Below are 21559 nucleotides of genomic sequence, written 5' to 3'. Positions count from 1 at the left end.
GGGGCCACATTATTAACGTCCCTGTGGCGTGGACGGATTACCAGCATAACGTCGCAGCAATCCAAACGAGCTGACAGTAACGCCAACAGCCATGACGGATCACCAGCATAACGTAGCAGCAATCACAACGAGCTGACAGTAACGCCGAAGCAGCCATGGCGGATAACGCATAACGTCGCTATATCAGAACGAGTGCCACTATCCCGTTGCAGCACCAATCACGGATCACCAGCATATCGTCGCAGCAATCAGAACGGTAGCCAACCTTCGCCGTAGCTACGAAAGCGGATAAAGCATAACGTCGCCATATCGGAACGAGTGCCACCATGTCGTTGATAGCACCAATTACGGACCACCAGCATATCGTCGCAGCAATCAGAACGAGCAGCCAACATTCGCCGTAGCTACCAAAGCGGATAGAGCATAACGTCGCCATATCAGAACGAGTAGCCAACCTTCGCCGTAGCCACCAAAGCGGATCACCAGCATGTCGTCGCAGCAACCTTTACGAGTGTCACTATCTCGTTGCAACACCAATCACGGATCACCAGCATAACGTCGCAGCAACCTTTACGAGTAGCCAACCTTCGCCGTAGCCACCAAAGCGGATAAAGCATAACGTCGCCATATCAGAACGAGCTGACCTTAACGCCGAAGCAGCCATGACGGATAACGCATAACGTCGCTATATCAGAACGAATGCCACGATCTCGTTGCGACACCAATCACGGATCACCAGCGTATCGTCGCAGCAATCAGAACGAGTAGCCAACCTTCGCCGTAGCTACCAAAGCGGATCACCAGCATGTCGTCGCAGCAATCAAAACGAGCTGACCGTAACGCCGAAGCAGCCATGACGGATCACCAGCATAACGTCGCAGCAATCACAACGAGCTGACCTTGACGCCGAAGCAGCCATGGCGGGTTCACCAGCATAACTTGACAGTAACCATGACGACTAGCACACCAGGGTTGAGCTGCAGCCAAAAAGAAGCCAATGTGAGACCACCATTCAGGCACAAGAGGCAAGTCTACTGCTACTGCAGACTCAATTCAATCTTACCTAATGCAGGAAATGTGGGGTAGATGAAACACGAACCAAACGGGACCATAAACAGGACTTGAATCGAGCAACTTGTACATGCGGCGCCTAAAAACACGTGCTACAAGCAAGAGCATGAAACAAGATTAGTACCCAATGTTTATCAAAGCAAGATGAGCCATTTTTACTATACCTTTCGGTTGGATGACCTGGATTACGCTTGTTCTTGAAAAAAAGGAGGAAGAGATGCGGCTGCGGAGGAGATAGAAGACGATGGAGACAAATAGAAAATGAAAAACTTTTCAAAGCGTGACGGCGTTTTTGATTGGCCGCTGAGTGCTCTTGATACCCTGCCCAACCAACACTTAAAATCAAAGCTGCCAATTCTGGAGCTTGGTATTAATACAACTTGCCGTTTTTACCCCTTTGGATCAGCACCAACCATTGAACACGCCCACCAAATATACATTTTATCGGCTGTATGCCTAAAGGACCATGAGGAACTACTATAAAAACTTTCAACTTGTTGGGTAGTTTAGCAACCAATCTCTATGCTTTAATAAAAAGTGGGGTCCGTGCACTGTATTCAGAGCAACGATGCATGATAACAGCGTAAATACAAGCAGGCAGCCTTCATTTATACCATACACCATACGACCATATGAGATGGTTCAGCTTACAATGTTTGCTATCATTCTTTATTGGTGGTATCGTTGAAAGATTCGTTTTTTATCAGTAACCTTCGCTTGAAAGTTTTGAAGAAGTGATGATTGTCGTGCACCCATCAACCGGACTTAACATGTGTATGGTTGTATCCTTATCCATCCGTAGCATAGAAACAACGATCAGCCTTAACGTACAAAGAGCTTCAATCCAGCGAGTATCCGTGGCAAGACCGTGCCAAATGACAAGAGAGCAGGGAAAAGGAAAAGAAGAGTCTCTTGTTTATTGTTATTGTGTCAATATATTTATATGGACAAGGCATGTGATATGCAAACATCTATGTACAACAGCTTTACCACACGCCTAATCGATTTACATTAATGCATTATCCCAATGTATGTGTAAAACGCAATAGCCTCACCATGTACCAAGACACCAAATGTAAATGTTTCCATTTTGTGCCCTTGTCTCTTCATGATTTCAGGTATCCTGAGCCTTGCGATGGCAACCAATCATCTCAAATTGCTGGCCATCCATGTTGTGCATCACGTAGCCCGTATCGGTATATAAATGCCCAACAGGATCCTGATTTGATACACGTCTGATAACGCCTTCTTTGCAGATTTCGTATGCGCTATAATCACTGCCGTCACAGTGTACGCCGATATTCACCCATGCAGCATCACTTGTGTCCGGTAAAGCAACTTCTCGGATTCGTGGGTCAAATGGTGAAGGAGATTCTCGTTTTCGCCGTTCATTTTCTTCTGCTGTGACCCATTCCAAATTGCATGGCCTATTGTCACTTCGCTTCTTATTCTTGTGGTCGACGTACATATTTGCTCGAAGGCCATGGAAGGTGATCATCACTAATCGATGGACCAGCTGTTTGACCCATACTCCCTCAGGGCGTAAGCTGGCGCTGCCATACGACAAGCTATCGTGGATCGTTGCAGGAAAATAGATTGCCATGAATATGAGCTCGTAAAGCGAGAACACACGTCCGAGATCGGATATCAAATAAGATTCTCCCAAAAAGAGGATGTCGTGCTGTATCTTTTGCTTGATCAAACACCTGCAACACGGCATCAAATTCAAGCTGGACCTTTTCATAGGGCGAGAAATCGAATTTGCTATGAGTTGCATCTCTGAGCCCGAATCCTTGATATGTGGTTTCCCATGCAATATGACGGGGAAATAGCTACATCGACAACAAGAAGGTGGCGTATACATATGAGTAATGGCTCATCAAGCAACATGATCAAGTTTTACCTCATTACAAGGATCCAGCAATATCACAATGACGGCCACAATACAAAGAAGCACTACGAAAGACAACAGAGATCAGCGCTTCTTCACAAAGTTAGAATGGAATACGTACAAACCTTGGACATTTGACCTTGTAAGCAATCAAAGAAGTATGGCAGAGGAAAGAGACGTGTGAGAGTGTGATGGGCGGCGACAACATCCTTTTATTGTGCATGCTGGGCGTGGGTATTGTTTATGTTTGTTAGGGATGAGCTGATAAAGTGATGGGGGCGCATATACCAGAAGAGCCTACCTGTAGTAATGTTGTCAATGTATCATACATCGGCCAGAATAGGGCAAGTGATAAGAGATCTATCAAGGAACTTAAATTAAGAGTGATGATGGTGACATTGGGGTATACATGTATACGGATGTAGAAGGAGATCATCGATGTGAGGAATAGGTTGATTTGAGGGGGGGGCTATCATCGGCATTATGTGGAAAGGCAGTCATTTCGGATTAACTGAAAGGGTTGATTGTGTTGCATGCTTGGTCGAGCCATGTTGTTATCCCGCCGCCTTTTCTCTACATGCCGTGTCCTTGCTCATGAGAACCCCTTGGTAAGCAAATGGACGATCAAAGGGTGCTTGGTGTATTAACGATCTTGACAGGGCTTACCAGGACACAAACGAGCACCACCACCACCCACCATACCTCGTGCACAACGTGGATTGCCCAAAAAGATGCCCATTGCTGGTGTCAAGAATGTCATTGCCGTCGCGTCTGGCAAAGGAGGTGTTGGCAAGTCGACTACAGCTGGTAAATACAAATTGGATTTGGATGATGGGATACGAGATTAATATGGGGGTTGTTGCCATAGTGAATATCGCGCTTGCTGCTGCTGGCATGAAGAAGCGTGTTGGTATCTTGGATGCCGACATTTTTGGTCCTTCGATTCCGTCGTTGATGAATCTCCGTGGAGAACCCGATATCACTGAGAAAGGTAACGAAGGACAAAGAGATAGCATGGATACGTATACTAAAGACGCGTTTTTTTACGTCAACAACAGGGGATCGCCTTGTGCCATTGACCAACTATGGTGTCAAGTGCATGTCGATGGGATTTCTAGTGGATAAGGAAGCACCTGTGGTGTGGAGAGGATTGATGGTAATGATGATGGATGATCATACTATGGAAGCATGGTGGCTGATCATGGTTTGACAGGTCATGAAAGCATTGCAGCAATTGTTACACCAAGTGGAATGGGGACATCTTGACTTATTGGTGATCGATATGCCACCAGGCACGGGCGATGTGCAATTGACCATTAGTCAACAAGTGGAATTGGATGGTATGTTATGCTTCATTTTGTTATTGGGCTATTGATTCACATGTACGTGTGTATTAGGTGCTGTCATTATCTCAACGCCACAAGACATTGCATTGATTGATGTTGTCAAAGGTACCAACATGTTTAAGAAGGTCAATGTGCCAGTAAGTATGATGAAGGATGTATTATTGAAAAGGAAAAAAATACTAAGGAGGGATGATAACTAGATTCTGGGGTTGGTGCAAAACATGTCACTCTTTGTATGTCCCAATTGCAATCACGAGTCGCATATCTTTGGTCATGATGGCGCTGCAAAGATGGCACAAAAGATGGATATCCCATTGCTCGGTGAAGTTCCTCTGCATGCAGACATTTGTGAGCTTTCCGATTCTGGTAAACCCGTGGTCGTCTCCCAACCCGATAGTCCCTTTGCTGGTCATTACCGTGACATTACATCCAACATTCTGAGCCAATTGAAATAGATAGTGTATTCCCCCCAATAAATGTCATCATCATATATACATCATCACCGTTCATCCACTGTTTCTGTCATATCATGATCCAATGCATCTGCCATATTCGCATGTGATCCAGACGCCGCCACCTCTTGTTGCTCTGTAGTCGCCATGCTCGTCTTTTCAATCAAGGTGACCTGCTGGCAAATGATCGTTTTGTAGGTCTCATCCATGTATTTGATTGACAAGCGTGGTTGCCTTTCTTCTGTTTCATCTTGTGTTGCTCGCATGGTGGATAACAATGGTAGCAGACCACCCGTATCCCGTTTACGTTCGTCGATTTCAAAGAGTAGATTGGTTGTGATAGCGTCGTCCAAGGTGCCACGAAACAAGTGGTTGTTGACTTTGATGTACGGCTCGCCCGATTCAAGATCCTATATCCACATAGTATTAGACACGTCTAAAAGCAAAGAATCATCATAATAAAAATACTTGCCAGTATGGATATCTCGGCATGCTCAGAAGCAAGACGCTCAATGGTCTCTGGTGCCATTTCTGGTCCTAGATCGAGAATGACATGCATGGTCTACTTTCAAGTAAGCAACTTGCAATGTGGTGCACTTTGGCTGATAATTGACTACCTCTTCTTCATATTCGTCGTCGACCTCATTCATGTGCACGTCCTCACTCATGGTGGAAAAGAGAAAAATGTGTGGTGTTCGGTCAAAGAAAGAGAGAGTTTGGTGCATCTCACACATGCCGATCCCCTTCCTAAATGGCTTATGCATCCCACTACCTATTTTCCCCTTCCCTAAAATACGCATGAAAAACATCACTTTTGATATCCATACATCTCAAAACATAATACATCCACAACGGTCTTGTATTCAATGGCCTGTACTACGGTTAAGAGGTGTTGCGTGATAATACAGGTTCGCAGCAAGAAAATGTGCTCTCGACAACAATGAACCATAGTACAAATAGATGTGCGTGGACCATTTTGCTATGAATGACTATCACAGAGGTTGTCATGGCCACCACTGGCCACTGCTTTTTGTTTAAAAAAGGAGTCTATACATCAATGCCTTGGTAACAGACAACGTTGCCAATACTATTTGTGGGATCAATGTGGTCAAGGCATGATAACACGTTACTAGAAGTGGAGCTATTTTTGATAGATGCGTTCATTGTGTAGCAAGACAAAGAAGAAGATATAGAGCAAGGATTATACAAAATAACGCTATGTTTGTTGAAGGAGGAGGAGGAGGAGTGTATGTCATTTATCCACTGCTGCTTTGATCAGCTTTTCCAAAAGTTGATAGCTGAAGCATCGTTGATTCGATGCCAAACTCTGGATGATGAAAGTAAAAATGAATTGGTGGCAAACGAGCTGTTCCAGGTGCAGGTAACACGCGACCAGCATCACTCGCAGCTGCACTAGTGGTAGTAGTAATGGTGGAAGTGGTAGCAAGAGATTGTTGTTGAATGGTGCTTGTGGGAGTAAACGCTGAAAAGTAACTGCTGGATGATGTTGCTCTGGTGGGTGGCATAGTCGAAGCTACAGTATGCGGCTGATCATGTACAAAGGATGAAAAAGGAGGCAAGCGTGCTGCATGGGTTGACACTTGTAGCGAAGGTTGTGGTTGATTCGAGAAAGAAAAAGCTTGTTGTGGGCTTGAATGTGCTTGCATATGACTTAAAGATGATGATCCTTCAAGCATATTTGTATAGGTGGAAGATGATACAGGTGGTGGTGGTGGTGGCATCTGAGTACGCTGCTCTGGACCCGAATCAATCGCAGCTGATGATGCTGCTAACGTCGTTGAAGTAGTAGTAGTTGTATTGGCAGTAGCCGTGCTTCTTGTGGTGTCATGCTCAGCTGAAGAAGATGGTTCATTTTGCTGTTGTTGTTGTCGTCGACCTTGTAAAGTACGCATCGATTGCCTGTGGTTTTGAAACCTTTGGGAAAACAAAGATGGGAAAAGAAAGAAAGAGAGGGGAATGAAATAAGAACCTGCTGGTCTCTCTCTTTTCAATGCAATGCATGATTTACCAGAAATGAACGCTTTCTTCAGTGAACCCAACCAATCGAGCCAACTGTTGCTTTTGCTTCTTGTCAGGGTATGCAGTTTGTCCATTGTAAAACCTCTCCAAAATCTGCAGCTGACGACGAGTGGTTCGTGCTCGACGTCGTGCAGGTGTTGACAAGGCCACATTAGCAGGAGGTGAATAAACCGATTCCATATGAAGTGGGGGATAAAAAGATAGGAAAGAAAACACTCTGCCAACAAGATCCACGATATATATGTATCCTTTTCTCATTCTCTTTGAATATGAATCACGCGATGATGATAAACTGGATTGTACCATGCCCATAATTTGAAACAAACAATGATGAATGATTGCATCACGGTGGGCTCGGCGTATCTCTCCCTCTTGGGTTACAATGATAGAGCTATCAGTGCACGGGATTTCGAACCGTAGCCACAATACTATGCCCGTATTAATGAGTAAAGAAAACTCTTTTCCCGCCGCTCCGCCACAACGTCCTTGTTTCGATCTCATCTCGTCGGGGACTTGTGGGATAACGTATCTGCAGTGAATAGCAACAACACAACGCACCACCACCACCCTATTCTTCATCCATGACATAACCATGAGCATTCTCATACCACTCCGCGGAGATAAAGTCGTTTTATATCCATGCCACTTTTCATTTACAATCAACATAGAAAAACTTGGCTTATATCTAACGTGTCCAAATGGGATGCTCTTGTTGCTGCTCGTAGATCTTATCGTTCATGTTGTTGATAGTGGCCAAGTTGGATCCCATGTTGTTCATTGCCTCAATATACTCTTCTTCCTCAACAGAGCCATGCACGATACCATCACCCGCTATTAACCAGATATCAGATATCATGTGCCATACATAGATCCCCTTTTGTCCAAAAATACTTACCCTGCAGGTATGCTACGCCATCCTTGAATAACATTGTTCGAATAGCAATGCAGGTATTGAGATCCCCTGAGTAATCAAAATGACATAGATCATAATTCACTCATCTATCCATCATAATGCAATGCTTACCCATCATAAATGCCACGCTTTTCCTTCTGCAAACCACGAATCTTGGGTGCAACGGAAGCTGTGCCAGCAAAGAAAACGACATGGAATGCATCAAAAGGAGCCTTGTCATCATGACATACTCGAGACATCCATATGCATGACGTGAGAATAAGATCCAATTCGCATAATCTTGTCAACCTTGACACTTCTTGGTCTGCAGATGTGATTGACGTCATTGCGACCGAGATCGACAAGCATCAGGTGTTCAGCACGTTGGGTGTCGCAAAGCATAAAGATGGCGTCAGAGGCCAATGGAATCCAGTAATTCACCTTGAGCCAAAATGGCCCTTGGCACCACCTATCATGATACACATTAACATCCCATTCTTCGTCACCTGAAGACCAATCATGCTTACCAGGAAAATGAAGGCGATCCAGCGAGCTTTGCATATCTGATAGGTTCAAGCTCACGTTTCACAGCCGTCAAAGGACCACCTCGCGTAAAGGTCAAGGACGACAACCTTTATATACAAGCTTGTTAGTGCCATTATTTAACATGGAATAATAAAGCAATGGAGTCTTGTACATACACTTTGTATAGCAATGAAGCTTCAGCAAGGCACCGTTTATGGTATTCTGTGGGAGCGTTGCGGTTGATCTTGGAGCTCCATCACGATCATAGGGCATGCTCTTGAGTCAGTTCTTGTTGCCATGATGGACCCTGCTCACTGATGAGGTATTAGCGATCGGTGTGTGGTAGCTCGTGAAAGTAGACGACCTTGTGATGTGTGAAGGAATAAAGAAGAGTGGTTGGGTTTACTACTACTGCTCCTGGCACCAATTTGATTGCCCGCCCCATTGGTTGCATGAATCAAGACCATATCATAGCTATAAAGAACAACATCAACCCCAATGCAAACCGGCTGCTGATGGACGATGTAAAAGCACTTGCATTCATTTCATCCAAATGTATACCATGCAACACCGTTTCCTTGGACATTGACAGGTGGTTCAGGTGATCATCGTTGGATGTGCATTAGGAGGCGTACAAGTGATAGGTTTCCTTGATAGATTTTATCACGTGCCCTAATTTGGCCGATGCATGCATAGACAACATTACACGTAGGCCCTTCTGGTATAGGCGCCCCATCACTTTATCAGCGCATGCGTCAATTTATCAACCCATCATCCCCAACAAACAGAAAGACCCACGCCCACAGTGCACAATAAAATAATGTTGTCGCCGCCCATCATACTCCCACACGCCTCTTTCCTCCGTCATACTTTTTTGATTGCTTACAAGGTCCAACGTCCAAGGTTTGTGTGTATCTTTCAACCTGTGAATAAGCGCTGATCTTTGTGGTCGCTTTCATAGTGCTTTATTTTTATCTTACTCTCATTGCCTTTGTATGGCCATATTGTATTCTTGTAATGAGGTAAATCCTGATCATGCTGCTTGATGAGTCACTACTCATACATGCTACCTTCTTACTTTCGATATAGCTATCTCCTCATGATGTATCTGCAAAAGTTGGTTTCGGTGCATGATCTACGTCGGGTGCTGAAAGCGACCTGGTGCATTTGACATGGTGCAAATACTGTAGCAAAGTCCACCACATTTCCGGTGCAAAATCGGATGGGATATCAAGGACGAGCTGTGCTTGTGGAATTAAATGCCAGAAACCGGATTCGACCATCTGGCTATGGCCATTATTTTCAGCAGTTGCTTCGTGCATTGACGTTGCCGAATTCATTGTGGGTGAAATGCCATTGAAGGCTATACAAGGACATCAAAGCTCTGGATCGACATGCTACAAGGCTGACGGTGTGTTGGCTCTCAAGGATGTTACTTCTAGAGACTTCCGGAGCTATGGGAATGACGACAAGCCAAGACATGGATTTGACCATGTGAAGGGTGTATCAGCGTACAATCAAAGTCATCGAAAAGATGTGAGAAGAGCACACGAACGTTTTGCACTTGGGGACCACCCACCACCCACTCACAATTCACGCCAAGTCATTCAGAAATCTGATTGCCAAAAGCCAGCTAGAACAAGAAACATGTGGTTTATTGCCCATCCACACAAGCAACGTTCACACGCGTATATCCAAGGTTCATCACACAACGAGCCCCATTCTCACATAAAGACCACTTTTGCCCCATATACGAATCTTGAAATGAAATGAGCTTCCTCTATACCTCGCTACCCTGCCTTTTCTCCCATACGCAATCATTGATCCGCAATCGTGCAACTCTGAGCACTATATATCACATCACTCCATAGACACAAAATCCTTTTTACAATCACATAAAAGATAATTGGCTTTTATCTAATGTCTTGAATTGCATTTGTATAGTACGTTTACTGCTTTTGTTGCTGCTCATAGATCTTTCGTTCACATTGCTCGATAGTGGCCAAGTTGGATCCCATTTTGTTCATCGTCTCAATATACTCTTCTTCCTCAACAGAGTCATGCACGATACCACCACCCGCTAATAACCATATGTCAATCATCGCGTAACACACATAGATCCCCTTTATCCAAAATACTTACCCTGCAGGTATGCTACACCATCCTTGAATAACATTGTTCGAATAGCAATGCAGGTATCAAGATCTCCTGAGTAATCAAAGTGACCCACCGATCTATAACGCCAAGGATTAGATCATAAATCATCGATCCACCCATCACCTTGAAGTGCTTACCCAGCATAAATGCCACGTTTTTCCTTCTCCAAACCACGAATGAGCTCCACAGCACGAATCTTGGGCGCACCAGACACTGTGCCAGCAGGGAAAATAGCACGGAATGCATCAAAAGGCGTCTTGTCATCACGAAGGGTACCCGAGACATTCGATACAATATGCATGACGTGAGAATAATATTCGATTTGCATAAGCTTGTCGACCTTGACACTCTCGGGTTTGCAAATGCGATTGACATCATTACGACCGAGATCGACAAGCATCACGTGTTCAGCACGCTCCTTGATATTGGAAAGGAGTTCGGTGGCAAGAGCTTCATCTTCAGCAGGTGTCTTTCCACGCTTACGAGTACCAGCAATTGGATGTGTGTAGGCAACGCGATCCTGCACCTTGGTCAACATTTCGGGAGATGCACCGACCACATTAAAGTCCTTAAGGTTGACGTAGAACATGTAGGGCGATGGGTTGAGTGAACGCAAGTGACGATAGACATTGAAAGGATGCAAAGAGGTGGGACGTTTGAGACGTTGTGAGGGAACAGCTTGGAAAATATCGCCTTCCTTGATGTGATGCTTAAGTTGTGTGACGAAGCCTTCGTAACCACTCTTTCCAACATTGGATTCGGGCTTAAAGGAGAGGTCGACAGGTGGTTGTGGGATTTCTGGTATGCGTGGATCGTTCAACAAGCTCATTGTGCATTCGACTTCCTCTGCTGCTTTCATGTATTCTCGCTTGATTCCTTCGGCGTCTGTTACATCACTGCGGAAATGGGATACGACCAATGCGACGTTTCGTACTCGATCAAAGATCACCAAGGTGTCGCAAAGCATAAAGATGGCGTCTGGGATACCAATGGGATCAGGTAATTCACCCTGGATACTTGGTTCAAAATACTGGTAACAATCAAAGCCAATGTAGCCCACGGCACCACCTATCATGATACACCATCATTAACATCCCCATTCTACAACACCTATAACACACTTACCAGTAAATGATGGTAATCCAGGGATCTTTACGTATTTGATAGGTTCAAGTTCACGTTCCACAGCCGTCAAAGGATCGCCTTGTACTGCTTCACTAGCACCCACTCGAATCAACTTGTAGGGATCTATCATAGCACCTCTTTAGTCTCTTTGACAACCCTTCCTTGTCGTATGGTAATCCTGCCTACCTGCACCAATGAATGAATAACGGCCAATGTTCTCTCCACCAGCAACGGATTCAAGCAAGAATGAGTAATCGCAACGGTCGGCGACTTTGAGATAGGCTGAGACGGGTGTCAAGAGATCGGCTTCGAATTCTGCATAGATAGGAATGGTGTTTCCCTTGCCCGATTGGACAAGTTCTTGTACTTCTTCGAGGGTTGGCTTCAATGTAAGAGACATGGTTGAAAGAGAGAGAGCGTGTCAGTGTCAAAGAGTAACTCGGACCTTGGAATAGGAGCAGCGATTGCATCAATCAGGGGCCGATATGGCGGCTTAGACTTTATTGAATGAGTCAATACACGTTGCATCTTTGACACACTTTGACTCTATCAGCTTGCATAATGAACATCCATTCTTTAAATACAATCAAATTCTGCTTTGTCCCATTAAAGTTTATATTTTTGGTATAGCTCAATTACTCAAGTGAGCCTTGATGTTGACCCAAGTGGATAGATGCCATATAATGCTTTGATCATTGTGGACTTTGTAAATGGGATGGTCAAGCGGATTTATCTATTATCAGTATTTCAAAGAGTAGTATACAAAGAAAAAGGGATACAAAATAATAATAGGAATAGCAAGTAAAGAAAGCCAACATAGGATAGGTCAGCAAGAGGATAGGAAGGAGTGTAGCCAAAGGAATGGATTGATCATAATGAAATGTTGTTAGTATGCATAATACACCTAATCCTTCATGATCGACTTACCTTCGTAAGGATGGAAGTAGCTTCACCCGAAGGTACTACCCCATATACAGCAAGTATAGTGTAAGCCCAGGATAATCAGAGTTATGGAGCGAAGTTTTACTTGAAATAATGTTCGTCCACAACCTGACTGGCGAATACACGTTGGATATCCATAGAAAAGTAAACAGACTAAGCAAGGAAAGCGAACTGGCACAAGGTAAAGCACGGCACAAGGTAAAGCACGGCACAAGGTAAGGCACGGCACAAGGTAAGGCACGGCACAAGGTAAGGCACGGCACAAGGTAAGGCACGGCACAAGAGGTAAGGCACGGCACAAGAGGTAAGGCACGGCACACAAGGTAAGGCACGGCACAAGAGGTAAGGCACGGCACACAAGGCCAGAGAACAAGGTGAGGGGACCACCAGCTACAATGGACATGTTGCAATGAGTACATTAGGAACACAACACGAATGAATACACAATACGAACCCCTCGAAATGATATGAGAGAGAGAGAGAGAGAGATAAAGATGGCCTAATATGTGTTAGATGGGCCGTTACCCATATTATATATTGTTTCTCAATGAGCACGGTTCCGCGGAAGGCGCCAGAAAAAAATCCACCCGTCATTCATGCATCAATCCTCACAGCATCAGAGAGTACAGAAAAATAAAACAATGAGTCATCTTTATCGCACCTATGGGATCCCCTCGCAGAAGAACAAGATAAGGGTAAGAATGACATTTGTTGGGGATCAATGCATGAATTCAGGAGCATCACGAGTGACAAACGGGAGAAAACATGAGTCCAAAAGTATGCCTCGACCTACATGGTCGCGTGTACAAACAAAAAAAAGTGTCATTGTTGATACTTCATTGGTGTACGAGGAATAGATAAGCAATGGGACATTGCGGGAATAATGCATGAATCTAAAAGTATCAGCAGTGACAAGGTGGGGGGGGGTCTCCAATGACCGCATGTTGAGGAAGAAAAAATGTCATTGATGATCCACCATTACTTTGTGAGAAGAAGACAAGCGAGGATGCGTCATTGTTGATCCATTGACGGTTGGCATCAAGGCGTTACAGGAATGTGGAAAGGTCACTACATGAATCAAAGGATGCCAAGAAAAAAAAATACATTGTGTCAAAATCTAGGGGTCAATCCCCCCCTCCCCACAAACACAGAATCCCAACAAGAAACACTATTGTTGATGCATGAATCCATTGGTTCACAGAGCTACGAGATAAGGGTGGCGTGTCATTGTTGATGCATGAATCCATAGCTCAATGAGTATGGGACAATGGAATGTGGCGGGTCATTCGATGTAGTAAAAGTACCCAGAGTAGCGGAAAAAGTTGTATGCGTCATTGTCTGATTCTCGGCCCACATAGCCAGGTGTAAGGAAAAAACTATACTTGATGCATGAATGTATTGGCTCATGGAGTAGGAGATAAGGGTGGCGTGTCGTTATTAAGTCATGGGTCCCAGGCTCATGCATGAGAAAGGGAGTATGTGAGGGGCGTCAGCATAAACAAAAAGTTATCCCGAGAAGCAAAGGAAATGTCTAAATCTACATCTCGACCCACATGGCCTACGTAAAAAAAAGCTTTGTTGATACACAGGTATGTATGAGATAAGGGGTGTCATTTTTGATGCATGGATCCGTAGCTCATTGAGTAAGGGAAACGAAATGTGGGTACCCGACAACACAACAAGAATAAAGACATCATGTCATTGTCTCATTCTCGGCCTACACAGCACGCTGTAGAAAAAAAAACTATGGTTGATGCATGAATGCACTGTCCAAGGAGCATGAGATAAAGGTGGGGGTGTCATCATTAAGTCATCGACCCAAGCTCATGCACGAAAAGAAGGAGTGTGTGGAGGTCAATTTGTCAACAAAAGCTATCCCAAGCAACAAAGGTAGAATGAAAAATGATAAAGCTACATATTGATGATATATGAAATCCATTGGATCACGGAGTTGTGAGATAAGGTGGCGTGAATTTTTATGCATGCTCCTTGTGTAAGGACAAAAAGGTATATGAGTACCTGAAGAGATAGCGTGTCAGTGTCTGATTCTCAGCCAGATAGCCAGGTGTAGAAAAAATATGGCTGATGCGTAAATGTATTGGTTCAAGAGGGGTAGCAGATTTCATTATTGAATATTGGATCACAGGATCATGCACGAGAAAAAGGTGAATGTGGATTTAATATGCAAGCAAAAGGTATCCCCGATAGCGAGATCAAAAATAGGAAATGTCTACATCTACATCTCGGCCGTATGGCCCTGTAGCAAAAAAAAGATATCGTTTATGCCTGAGTACAATGACACGTGGCTATGAGATAAGGTGGCATGCCATTGTTTCATGTATGGACTCATAGCTCAAGGAGCACGAGCAAAAGGAAATGTGAGTCAGCAGATGAAGCAAGCCTAAACCGGTATCGAGGGCGTTGATACATATGAAATGTGTACATCTTGACCCGCATGGCTCCGTGAAAAATGTTTATGCATGGAGTATGTAAGGTGCTGTGTCAATATTGGACCATGGATACATCGATCAATGAGTATAACGTAAAAATGGAATGAGAGTACCATGAGTAGCATGAAACAAGTATCATTGTATGATCCTCTGCCCACATAGCAAGATGTATTGTTGATGCATAAACGGATTGATTAGTGAAGCAGGAGGTAACATTGTTGGGTCATGGGTCCCACGCTCATACACGAGAAAAAGAAGCGTTTGTGGGGGGGGGGAGAGGGTTAGCACACGAACCAAGAGTATTGCGAGTAACAAGTCAAATAATTTCCAAACGACAGCATCTAGGCCCACATGGCCCCTGGACCAAAAAAAGGTATCGTTTATGCATGGAGTACAAGATAACAATGGCGTATTGTTATTGAGCCATGAATTCGTATCGAATGGAACATGGAAAACAGAGAGATCGGGAATGAGGAGGTGTTGGGTTCATTTCATGCTCCTACACTATCGCGAGCTGTGAGGAAAAAAGGGCATGTCAAACTCTACCTTTCGGTGTACATAGCCACGTGGGGCTGGAAATAAGCCTATCGTTTATTAACGAATGTATTTTGTTTACATACAGGATCTGGGATAAGGAGGCATGTCAATGCTGCCATGAACCATGCACCAGAGTAGCACAAGAAAACAGCTTATTTTTGCATCTCGGTTCATAGGCATGTGTAGGAAACCAATGACTGTAATGGATCATGAAGTATGGGATAAGGATGCGCGTCGTTCTTTATGCATGGATCCACAGCTAAAAGAGCGTATACATAGAGAGTCACTGGATAATCAAAGACCTCCCGAAGTTCAGAAGCGAGAAAAATTGCGCCAACTTCTGCATATAGACTCTCATTGCCAATTGTGGGCACAAGACGCTTTGAAACAATAGCACATTGACTCAGAGAGTACAAAATAGGGAAAGTGTAAAGAGTGCGAAGACCGTATCACATGTACAAGCAGGGGTGTATATTAAAGTGTTGTAATCAATTGCTCTTGTCGAGATTCCTTCTTTCTTTATACCTATTTTTTTTTTGTTTAAAATGACAGACTTCATTGTTGATGAGATTGAGATATTAGGTCCAGAGTTTTACTATTATGAGGTGGAAGGTACATAACAATCGGTACCACTTGAGAGGTGTTTGGTCAAACTCAATATTATCCAAGCAGATGGCGTGCTGAAGCAACACGTTAAAATCGATCATCTCTTTACCGTGGCCAATCTTGTCTTCGGCCCAACCCGATGGTCCCATAAGGTTGAACGAGTGGGAACGAGAGACGTAGGTATACACATTGCTTCAATGAATCATTGTCTCATTCAAGGTAAAATATGATATAGTTACCATCGAAATCTGGGGTCTACACCATCGAAGCAACGCACAGATGCACTGTTACGGCTTTGGGCAACTCTCACTCTGTAAGCTGATCAAATCAGATAACAGAACATTTGTTTACTTACTTATCCTACCCTTCAAAGGAAGACGGAATCTATATTGCAACCGGGAAAAATTATGGCGATGTAGCCAATAAGGTGAGTGATTACATCCATGTATCCTCGTAACAATGCTTAGCTTACAGAGTTGTGTTATCCTAGGCACATGCAAGTGCTCGCGAAAAGGCGATAGCAGCTGCATTTGCCAGTTTCGGGCACATTTTTGGTCTGGGAAGCTACGATCAAGAGATTATGGATCACGTGAATGCCCAAGACCTTCCTGCTCGTGTAAGTGTTTATGATCTTTCTTTTATCAAGTGATTTGGAGATACTCACTTCATTTCTCCAGATCCCCTTCGACCAATTGAGATATTTCCACCATCCTTTGTATGATTACAATACCACGAGAATACGGCCGACTAGCAATATGCCTGCTATACCTTCACAACCTATGGTCAATCAACCTGGTATTTCAATTGCTGGGACACCTCAAGCACGTATTGTTATTGCTGGATCACCTCCCCCTATTCATGCTATTGCTGGATCCTCTCACTCTATGGTAACCGAAACATCTCCTTCAACTGTGGATGTTGGTGAATCATCCGGATCTCATTCTCATGCTGCTGTAACCGGGAAATCTCGTGTTATTCCTGCTCCTGGAGGGTCTAAACGTAGTCGAGAAACGTATTCTGGTGAAGTACTACAAGACAAGCTCACTGCTGCCATGGCTACGGTGGAATCCCAGGGTAAGAGCGTATCATCGTTCGTTTCCAGTACGATTCTTACTTCACAAACAGTGACAGCAAGCAAATCCTCAATCACCATGAAAAATAAAACAGCAGCAGCAAGTACTTCGTCAATCACCACGCGAAGTAAATCAGCGACAGCAAGTGCATCTTCCAGTACCAAGCCACGTAAAAGCAAAAAGATTAAAGCGACCAAACCGAATCAATCCGTTCAATCAGCTCCTGTGCCGGATATCAATCCACCCAAAACATCAAAGTCTCCACCACAATCAGACGATGATTTTCAACCCATGGAGAAAGTTTTAAGAAACCCAGAGACCAGAAAAGGTATGAACCCGATTCTGGTTGACTATATCCTTAACCGCATTCAAAAAGATACACATCAACAAGGTGAATCTAGCAAGAAACGTAGTTAGATGAAATCTCCCGATAAACATTTCATGTCATTGTACAGTGAAGGGAATTTTCGTGAATAATGGGAAAGATGGATTACAGCTTCACATGCAATGTTGTGACAAAGTTGATTGTTGGCAGGGAAGGAATCCGATTTGATAGAAGTAAAGAAAAAGACACTTGGATATGACATGCTTTATCATAAACTTTCTCGTGACACCAATCAAAGAAAAAGAAGGAACCCATGGGAAATAAAAGTTTGGCAATCTTCATCAATGTAGAAGAAAACTTAAGGTTTCTTTTCTTAGATGAACATACAACGTGTTTGTCTCGTAGCAACTCCACAGAACCAGTGGTTAATGCTGTAGTGGTCAGTCTTACATAAAGATTGAGCCCTCATAGATATACCATTAACCATTTGGTGCTAAGCTACAGTGTCCAGCTAATATAGCATATGGATACACCTTTCAGATCCTAACTATCTTAGCAAACAGCGGCGCATCTTTATTATCGATGATAGCATGTATATGGTAAACTAGTTAATTTAAATCATCAGTTATCGAAATCATCCGGGAATTCAGTGACGATGGTCAAATACCCAAGGAACGGCGGATGGGATGGTTCAAAGCCAGCCTAAAGATGTTGGCCACTTTGCATTATTCTTTTCCTCTGGCGATTGTACCGCACAGAATCACCAAGGGTTCAGGATCGATTGAGTATCAACACGACAACAACAACGACTGCTCCATTGACGCCCATTTACCGATCAGAGTTATGCTCGAGGACTTCGTGATGACCAAGAGCGATGTTGACATCAAGATGAAACAAGCCAAGCTACGGTTGGTCTTGGTGCTGTTGGTGACGTCGAGTAAGATCCTTGATTCAGAGGGAAGTGACTACCTGTATACTTATCATCGATATAGTGTCATGACACCTTGGCTTTTGCTGTTACAAAGAAGCGTGTTCCCATTGACCGAGTTAAACTGTTCTTACCAAAAGATAGACCCGTTGAAACCATTCAGTGGGTAAGTGTACTGCGAGATCGATTGAAAAGGACAATTGTGAATGACGTCTGTTGCAGAAGATATATGCACCGCATAACAGATCGGCATATCCCAAAAACAATGAAATGGATGAAGATGGATACAGATACTATCAAAGCAAGTGGTAAATGCAAAAATGTAAATGTACGTGTATGTTGCTGATGAATAGTGTTTCTCCGATGAATAGGCATGTGGATGCAATAGTGGTCTTGGCTCAACAATACGATGTCCACACTATTTTGCAACCTACTATTGTCTTTGTCAACGAGGCTGAAAATCCACTGGTCGCACCTAAATACGTTACAGCTGGATCTTCGATCACGGATACCTTGCGAAGCACGACGTAAACACACAAGACGTATTCAGCATCATGATGAATTGGGAGCTTACGGGGAAAGCGCCTCATCACAATACAGCGATATACAAGACATTGATTCCATTCTATCAACAACAGCGGCAACAAAGAGCTACGCATCCACCAATACGGGTCGTACACCTTCGGCACTCGTGGCGCGTGATGTTACATCTTACCATTGTATGCTCCCTCCACCACGACGCCATTACACCAACGTCGAGTAACAGCCGCCTATCCGGTGAAGAGGATGAAGATGTGGAAACAGAAGACGACAACAAAATATATGCGCAGAAACTCTGCATCATTCTGTATCAGGCAGCAATACGGTACCACAAATTCTGGCGCATCTACCCCGTGAATTGGAAGTGAATGTGATTATCGATGACGAAGGACACGAGTTTACATTGGGCAGCAGCTATGAGAGAAATCCACAACGTCAAGGTGTTGATCCATCTACGACCGGATGTCTATCGGGGGATACAAGGGACAAACAGCATTGATGTACAGCGTTTTATTCACCAACAACTTTGATCGCAAGTCATTTTATCATCTCCTTGACATGTTACAAAAGACCATCTTCAGTGTTGAGAAAGAGGATCTTAGCGTGTTTCATCATATGGTATCGACATCGAGTTGGAAAGGAAAGGTGCATGATTCATATTATTATATGGAATGTCTCATCGACAAGCTCTCCCAAATCCAATTGGAGTTGATATCGATTCTCAATGTACATGATGTCTATGGCGATACCGCATTGACAATGGCAGCAAGGACCGGGAATAAGAGATTGGTACACATCTTCACATATGCAGGTGCAAGCACAGAGATCGTCAATGAAGAAGGCATGACAGCTAAAGATTACCTGCGATGAAGTGGAACGAAGGATGCTATTACAAGACAACCTAGCAGCAGCGACAACCTCACCCAACCTGACCGTCAACAGCGTCAATGAGCAAGCAGCAATGGCACATCTTCGACAAAAATTCAAATCCGTGTTCAAGATGATTTTATCCAATGATCGATCCGTAACCGGCAATTTACAACTATTTGATGGATTTGTTGGCAGCTATGAAAGGAGATCTCGCATAAAAGGAACAAGCAGTCAAAGAGAAGAAGGTGGACTTGGAATTGACACACAAGCGAGTGGCGAAAATACGACGTATCCTTGGTCAGATACTATTCGATCCCAAAGAAACTCACGTGATTGGTGCATGAACACGAAGAAAAGGAATTATCAACATCAGACGAAGGAGGCGACTTGGAAAAGACTATTCAAGAACTGGAATCAGAATTGATCACCATACATTGAAGGAAAAGCTCAAGCTACAATCACAAAACCCAGGAAGACTATATCAAGATTACAAACGCCTCATCTCGTTATATGTAGCGTAGCATTGAAATGTAGACATTATGTTATCACCATTGTGGGCTTGTTTTTCATCAAGGCGATGCTATATAAACCATATTCTTTGTCAATGATACAAGATAATATTTCTTTAATATCCATGCTCCCGGAATAGCTGGCCAATGTGAAGAGTATCGTATACGTCAGGTGAAAAATCTGAAGCTCTCCAAGCTCGCCCTAGTTCATCAATCAACAATGGGCGACCAGTTTCTGTTGTATGCATCCATCCAATATCAGAAGGGAAATTCATTTAATATCATGTTGTTGCATTACCACGATAATAATTTCGACTTGCCATCTCTGCACTGATACGTCTAGCTTGTGGTGTTCTTGTTGAGTTTCGAGAAGCCGACACGAATGCTGTACAATGATAAAACCCGTCAACTAAAAGACAAGGCTGTAATAATACGATTTACCTAAAGTCTGGCGACTGATACCAGGGTGATGTCTCCTGTATCTAAAGTCTTCATCAACGGGGCCGAGACGAAGGTTCAAGCGTTCCAAAAGGTTTGGTTGAAATTCCATGATTATTGGTGATCAGAAAGGTGAGCTTGAAAATGGATCACTTCACTCGTTTTATTTAAATGCGATGTGACGATTCGATGACGAATTAGATCACGTTATCAACACATCTACGGTTTGCTTGTATAGACGCTCGAATGATATCAAATGGCTCTTGTATTATAATGAGGGATAGATTTGCCTACTTTTATGATCATAATGGGTCGTGCATTATAAACATTGTTGCACCCAGGAAAGTACACAGGCGAGATTAGAGGTACTTTGGACACTCGCTACTTGGTCGATAAAACGAATCGCCTTGGCTGGGTCACAGAACCGGGTCACACTGCTTATACCCGACGCAATTTATCTATTGTTCGCCTTGCAAATGAGCGCGCCAGCGCTCCGCTCCACGCATTTTTAACCTCTTGCTCTTGTACAAAAACCTACCTACCTCATACGCCGATGCCTGTGGTCTAGTGGTGTCCTTCTCATAACGACAGCTTGATCTTCTTTGTATCTCCTCAAGTCATCCATCAGGTTCCACTTTTAGTCGTTGTTGTAAGCGTTGGGTCGTTGCCATGGAGACACGTAGACCTTGACATGACGTACCTGACACTGTTTGCTTTAGACGATGCATCCCATTGTGTAGTTGTCGATCGCATAATATTGTCAACACCACACCTTCATTGTCGTCATTGCGTTTTTCACTGCCATCCTTGTTCTCGGCCGCAACTCCAAACATAGACAACAC

At 43.8% G+C, this 21559-nt stretch overlaps 10 protein-coding genes across 10 annotated transcripts; 4 read left to right on the top strand and 6 right to left on the bottom strand.

The window, feature by feature from the left end:
- Positions 1–2185: 2185 nt before the first annotated feature.
- O0I10_011188 (uncharacterized protein) lies at positions 2186–2815 on the bottom strand (the record flags this gene model as incomplete). The annotated part of the gene is made up of 1 exon (XM_058491158.1): positions 2186–2815. The coding sequence occupies one exon, from the start codon at positions 2813–2815 to the stop codon at positions 2186–2188; it is 630 nt and encodes a 209-aa protein (XP_058338053.1).
- A 680-nt stretch (positions 2816–3495) lies between these two features.
- O0I10_011187 (uncharacterized protein) lies at positions 3496–4763 on the top strand (the record flags this gene model as incomplete). Its single annotated transcript, XM_058491157.1, has 7 exons — positions 3496–3570; positions 3622–3769; positions 3831–3953; positions 4021–4118; positions 4176–4302; positions 4360–4445; positions 4509–4763. 7 exons carry the CDS (start codon positions 3496–3498, stop codon positions 4761–4763), a joined length of 912 nt encoding a protein of 303 aa, XP_058338052.1.
- Positions 4764–4807: 44 nt separating this feature from the next.
- Positions 4808–5319, bottom strand: O0I10_011186 (uncharacterized protein; the record flags this gene model as incomplete). The annotated part of the gene is made up of 2 exons (XM_058491156.1): positions 4808–5170; positions 5233–5319. 2 exons carry the CDS (start codon positions 5317–5319, stop codon positions 4808–4810), a joined length of 450 nt encoding a protein of 149 aa, XP_058338051.1.
- Positions 5320–6016: 697 nt separating this feature from the next.
- Positions 6017–6980, bottom strand: O0I10_011185 (uncharacterized protein; the record flags this gene model as incomplete). Its single annotated transcript, XM_058491155.1, has 2 exons — positions 6017–6695; positions 6790–6980. 2 exons carry the CDS (start codon positions 6978–6980, stop codon positions 6017–6019), a joined length of 870 nt encoding a protein of 289 aa, XP_058338050.1.
- Positions 6981–7820: 840 nt separating this feature from the next.
- O0I10_011184 (uncharacterized protein) lies at positions 7821–8490 on the bottom strand (the record flags this gene model as incomplete). Its single annotated transcript, XM_058491154.1, has 4 exons — positions 7821–7882; positions 7944–8161; positions 8220–8324; positions 8390–8490. 4 exons carry the CDS (start codon positions 8488–8490, stop codon positions 7821–7823), a joined length of 486 nt encoding a protein of 161 aa, XP_058338049.1.
- Positions 8491–10166: 1676 nt separating this feature from the next.
- O0I10_011183 (anthranilate synthase component I) lies at positions 10167–11899 on the bottom strand (the record flags this gene model as incomplete). The annotated part of the gene is made up of 5 exons (XM_058491153.1): positions 10167–10297; positions 10360–10451; positions 10512–11442; positions 11500–11622; positions 11686–11899. The coding sequence occupies 5 exons, from the start codon at positions 11897–11899 to the stop codon at positions 10167–10169; spliced, it is 1491 nt and encodes a 496-aa protein (XP_058338048.1).
- Positions 11900–15973: 4074 nt separating this feature from the next.
- On the top strand, positions 15974–17524 carry O0I10_011182 (uncharacterized protein; the record flags this gene model as incomplete). The annotated part of the gene is made up of 6 exons (XM_058491152.1): positions 15974–16040; positions 16101–16210; positions 16270–16347; positions 16408–16461; positions 16525–16650; positions 16712–17524. 6 exons carry the CDS (start codon positions 15974–15976, stop codon positions 17522–17524), a joined length of 1248 nt encoding a protein of 415 aa, XP_058338047.1.
- Positions 17525–18140: 616 nt separating this feature from the next.
- Positions 18141–18891, top strand: O0I10_011181 (uncharacterized protein; the record flags this gene model as incomplete). The annotated part of the gene is made up of 3 exons (XM_058491151.1): positions 18141–18526; positions 18606–18668; positions 18732–18891. 3 exons carry the CDS (start codon positions 18141–18143, stop codon positions 18889–18891), a joined length of 609 nt encoding a protein of 202 aa, XP_058338046.1.
- Positions 18892–19362: 471 nt separating this feature from the next.
- O0I10_011180 (uncharacterized protein) lies at positions 19363–20194 on the top strand (the record flags this gene model as incomplete). The annotated part of the gene is made up of 2 exons (XM_058491150.1): positions 19363–19689; positions 19751–20194. 2 exons carry the CDS (start codon positions 19363–19365, stop codon positions 20192–20194), a joined length of 771 nt encoding a protein of 256 aa, XP_058338045.1.
- A 201-nt stretch (positions 20195–20395) lies between these two features.
- On the bottom strand, positions 20396–20829 carry O0I10_011179 (uncharacterized protein; the record flags this gene model as incomplete). Its single annotated transcript, XM_058491149.1, has 3 exons — positions 20396–20514; positions 20578–20664; positions 20721–20829. The coding sequence occupies 3 exons, from the start codon at positions 20827–20829 to the stop codon at positions 20396–20398; spliced, it is 315 nt and encodes a 104-aa protein (XP_058338044.1).
- Between the last annotated feature and the right edge of the window lie 730 nt (positions 20830–21559).

The sequence above is a fragment of the Lichtheimia ornata genome, assembly GCF_029851405.1.
Source record: "Lichtheimia ornata isolate CBS 291.66 chromosome Unknown scaffold00084, whole genome shotgun sequence".
Classification (NCBI taxonomy): Eukaryota; Fungi; Mucoromycota; class Mucoromycetes; order Mucorales; family Lichtheimiaceae; genus Lichtheimia; species Lichtheimia ornata.
The sequence above is the reverse complement of the archived record's forward strand: the minus strand, read 5'-3'. Positions and strand labels throughout refer to the sequence as shown.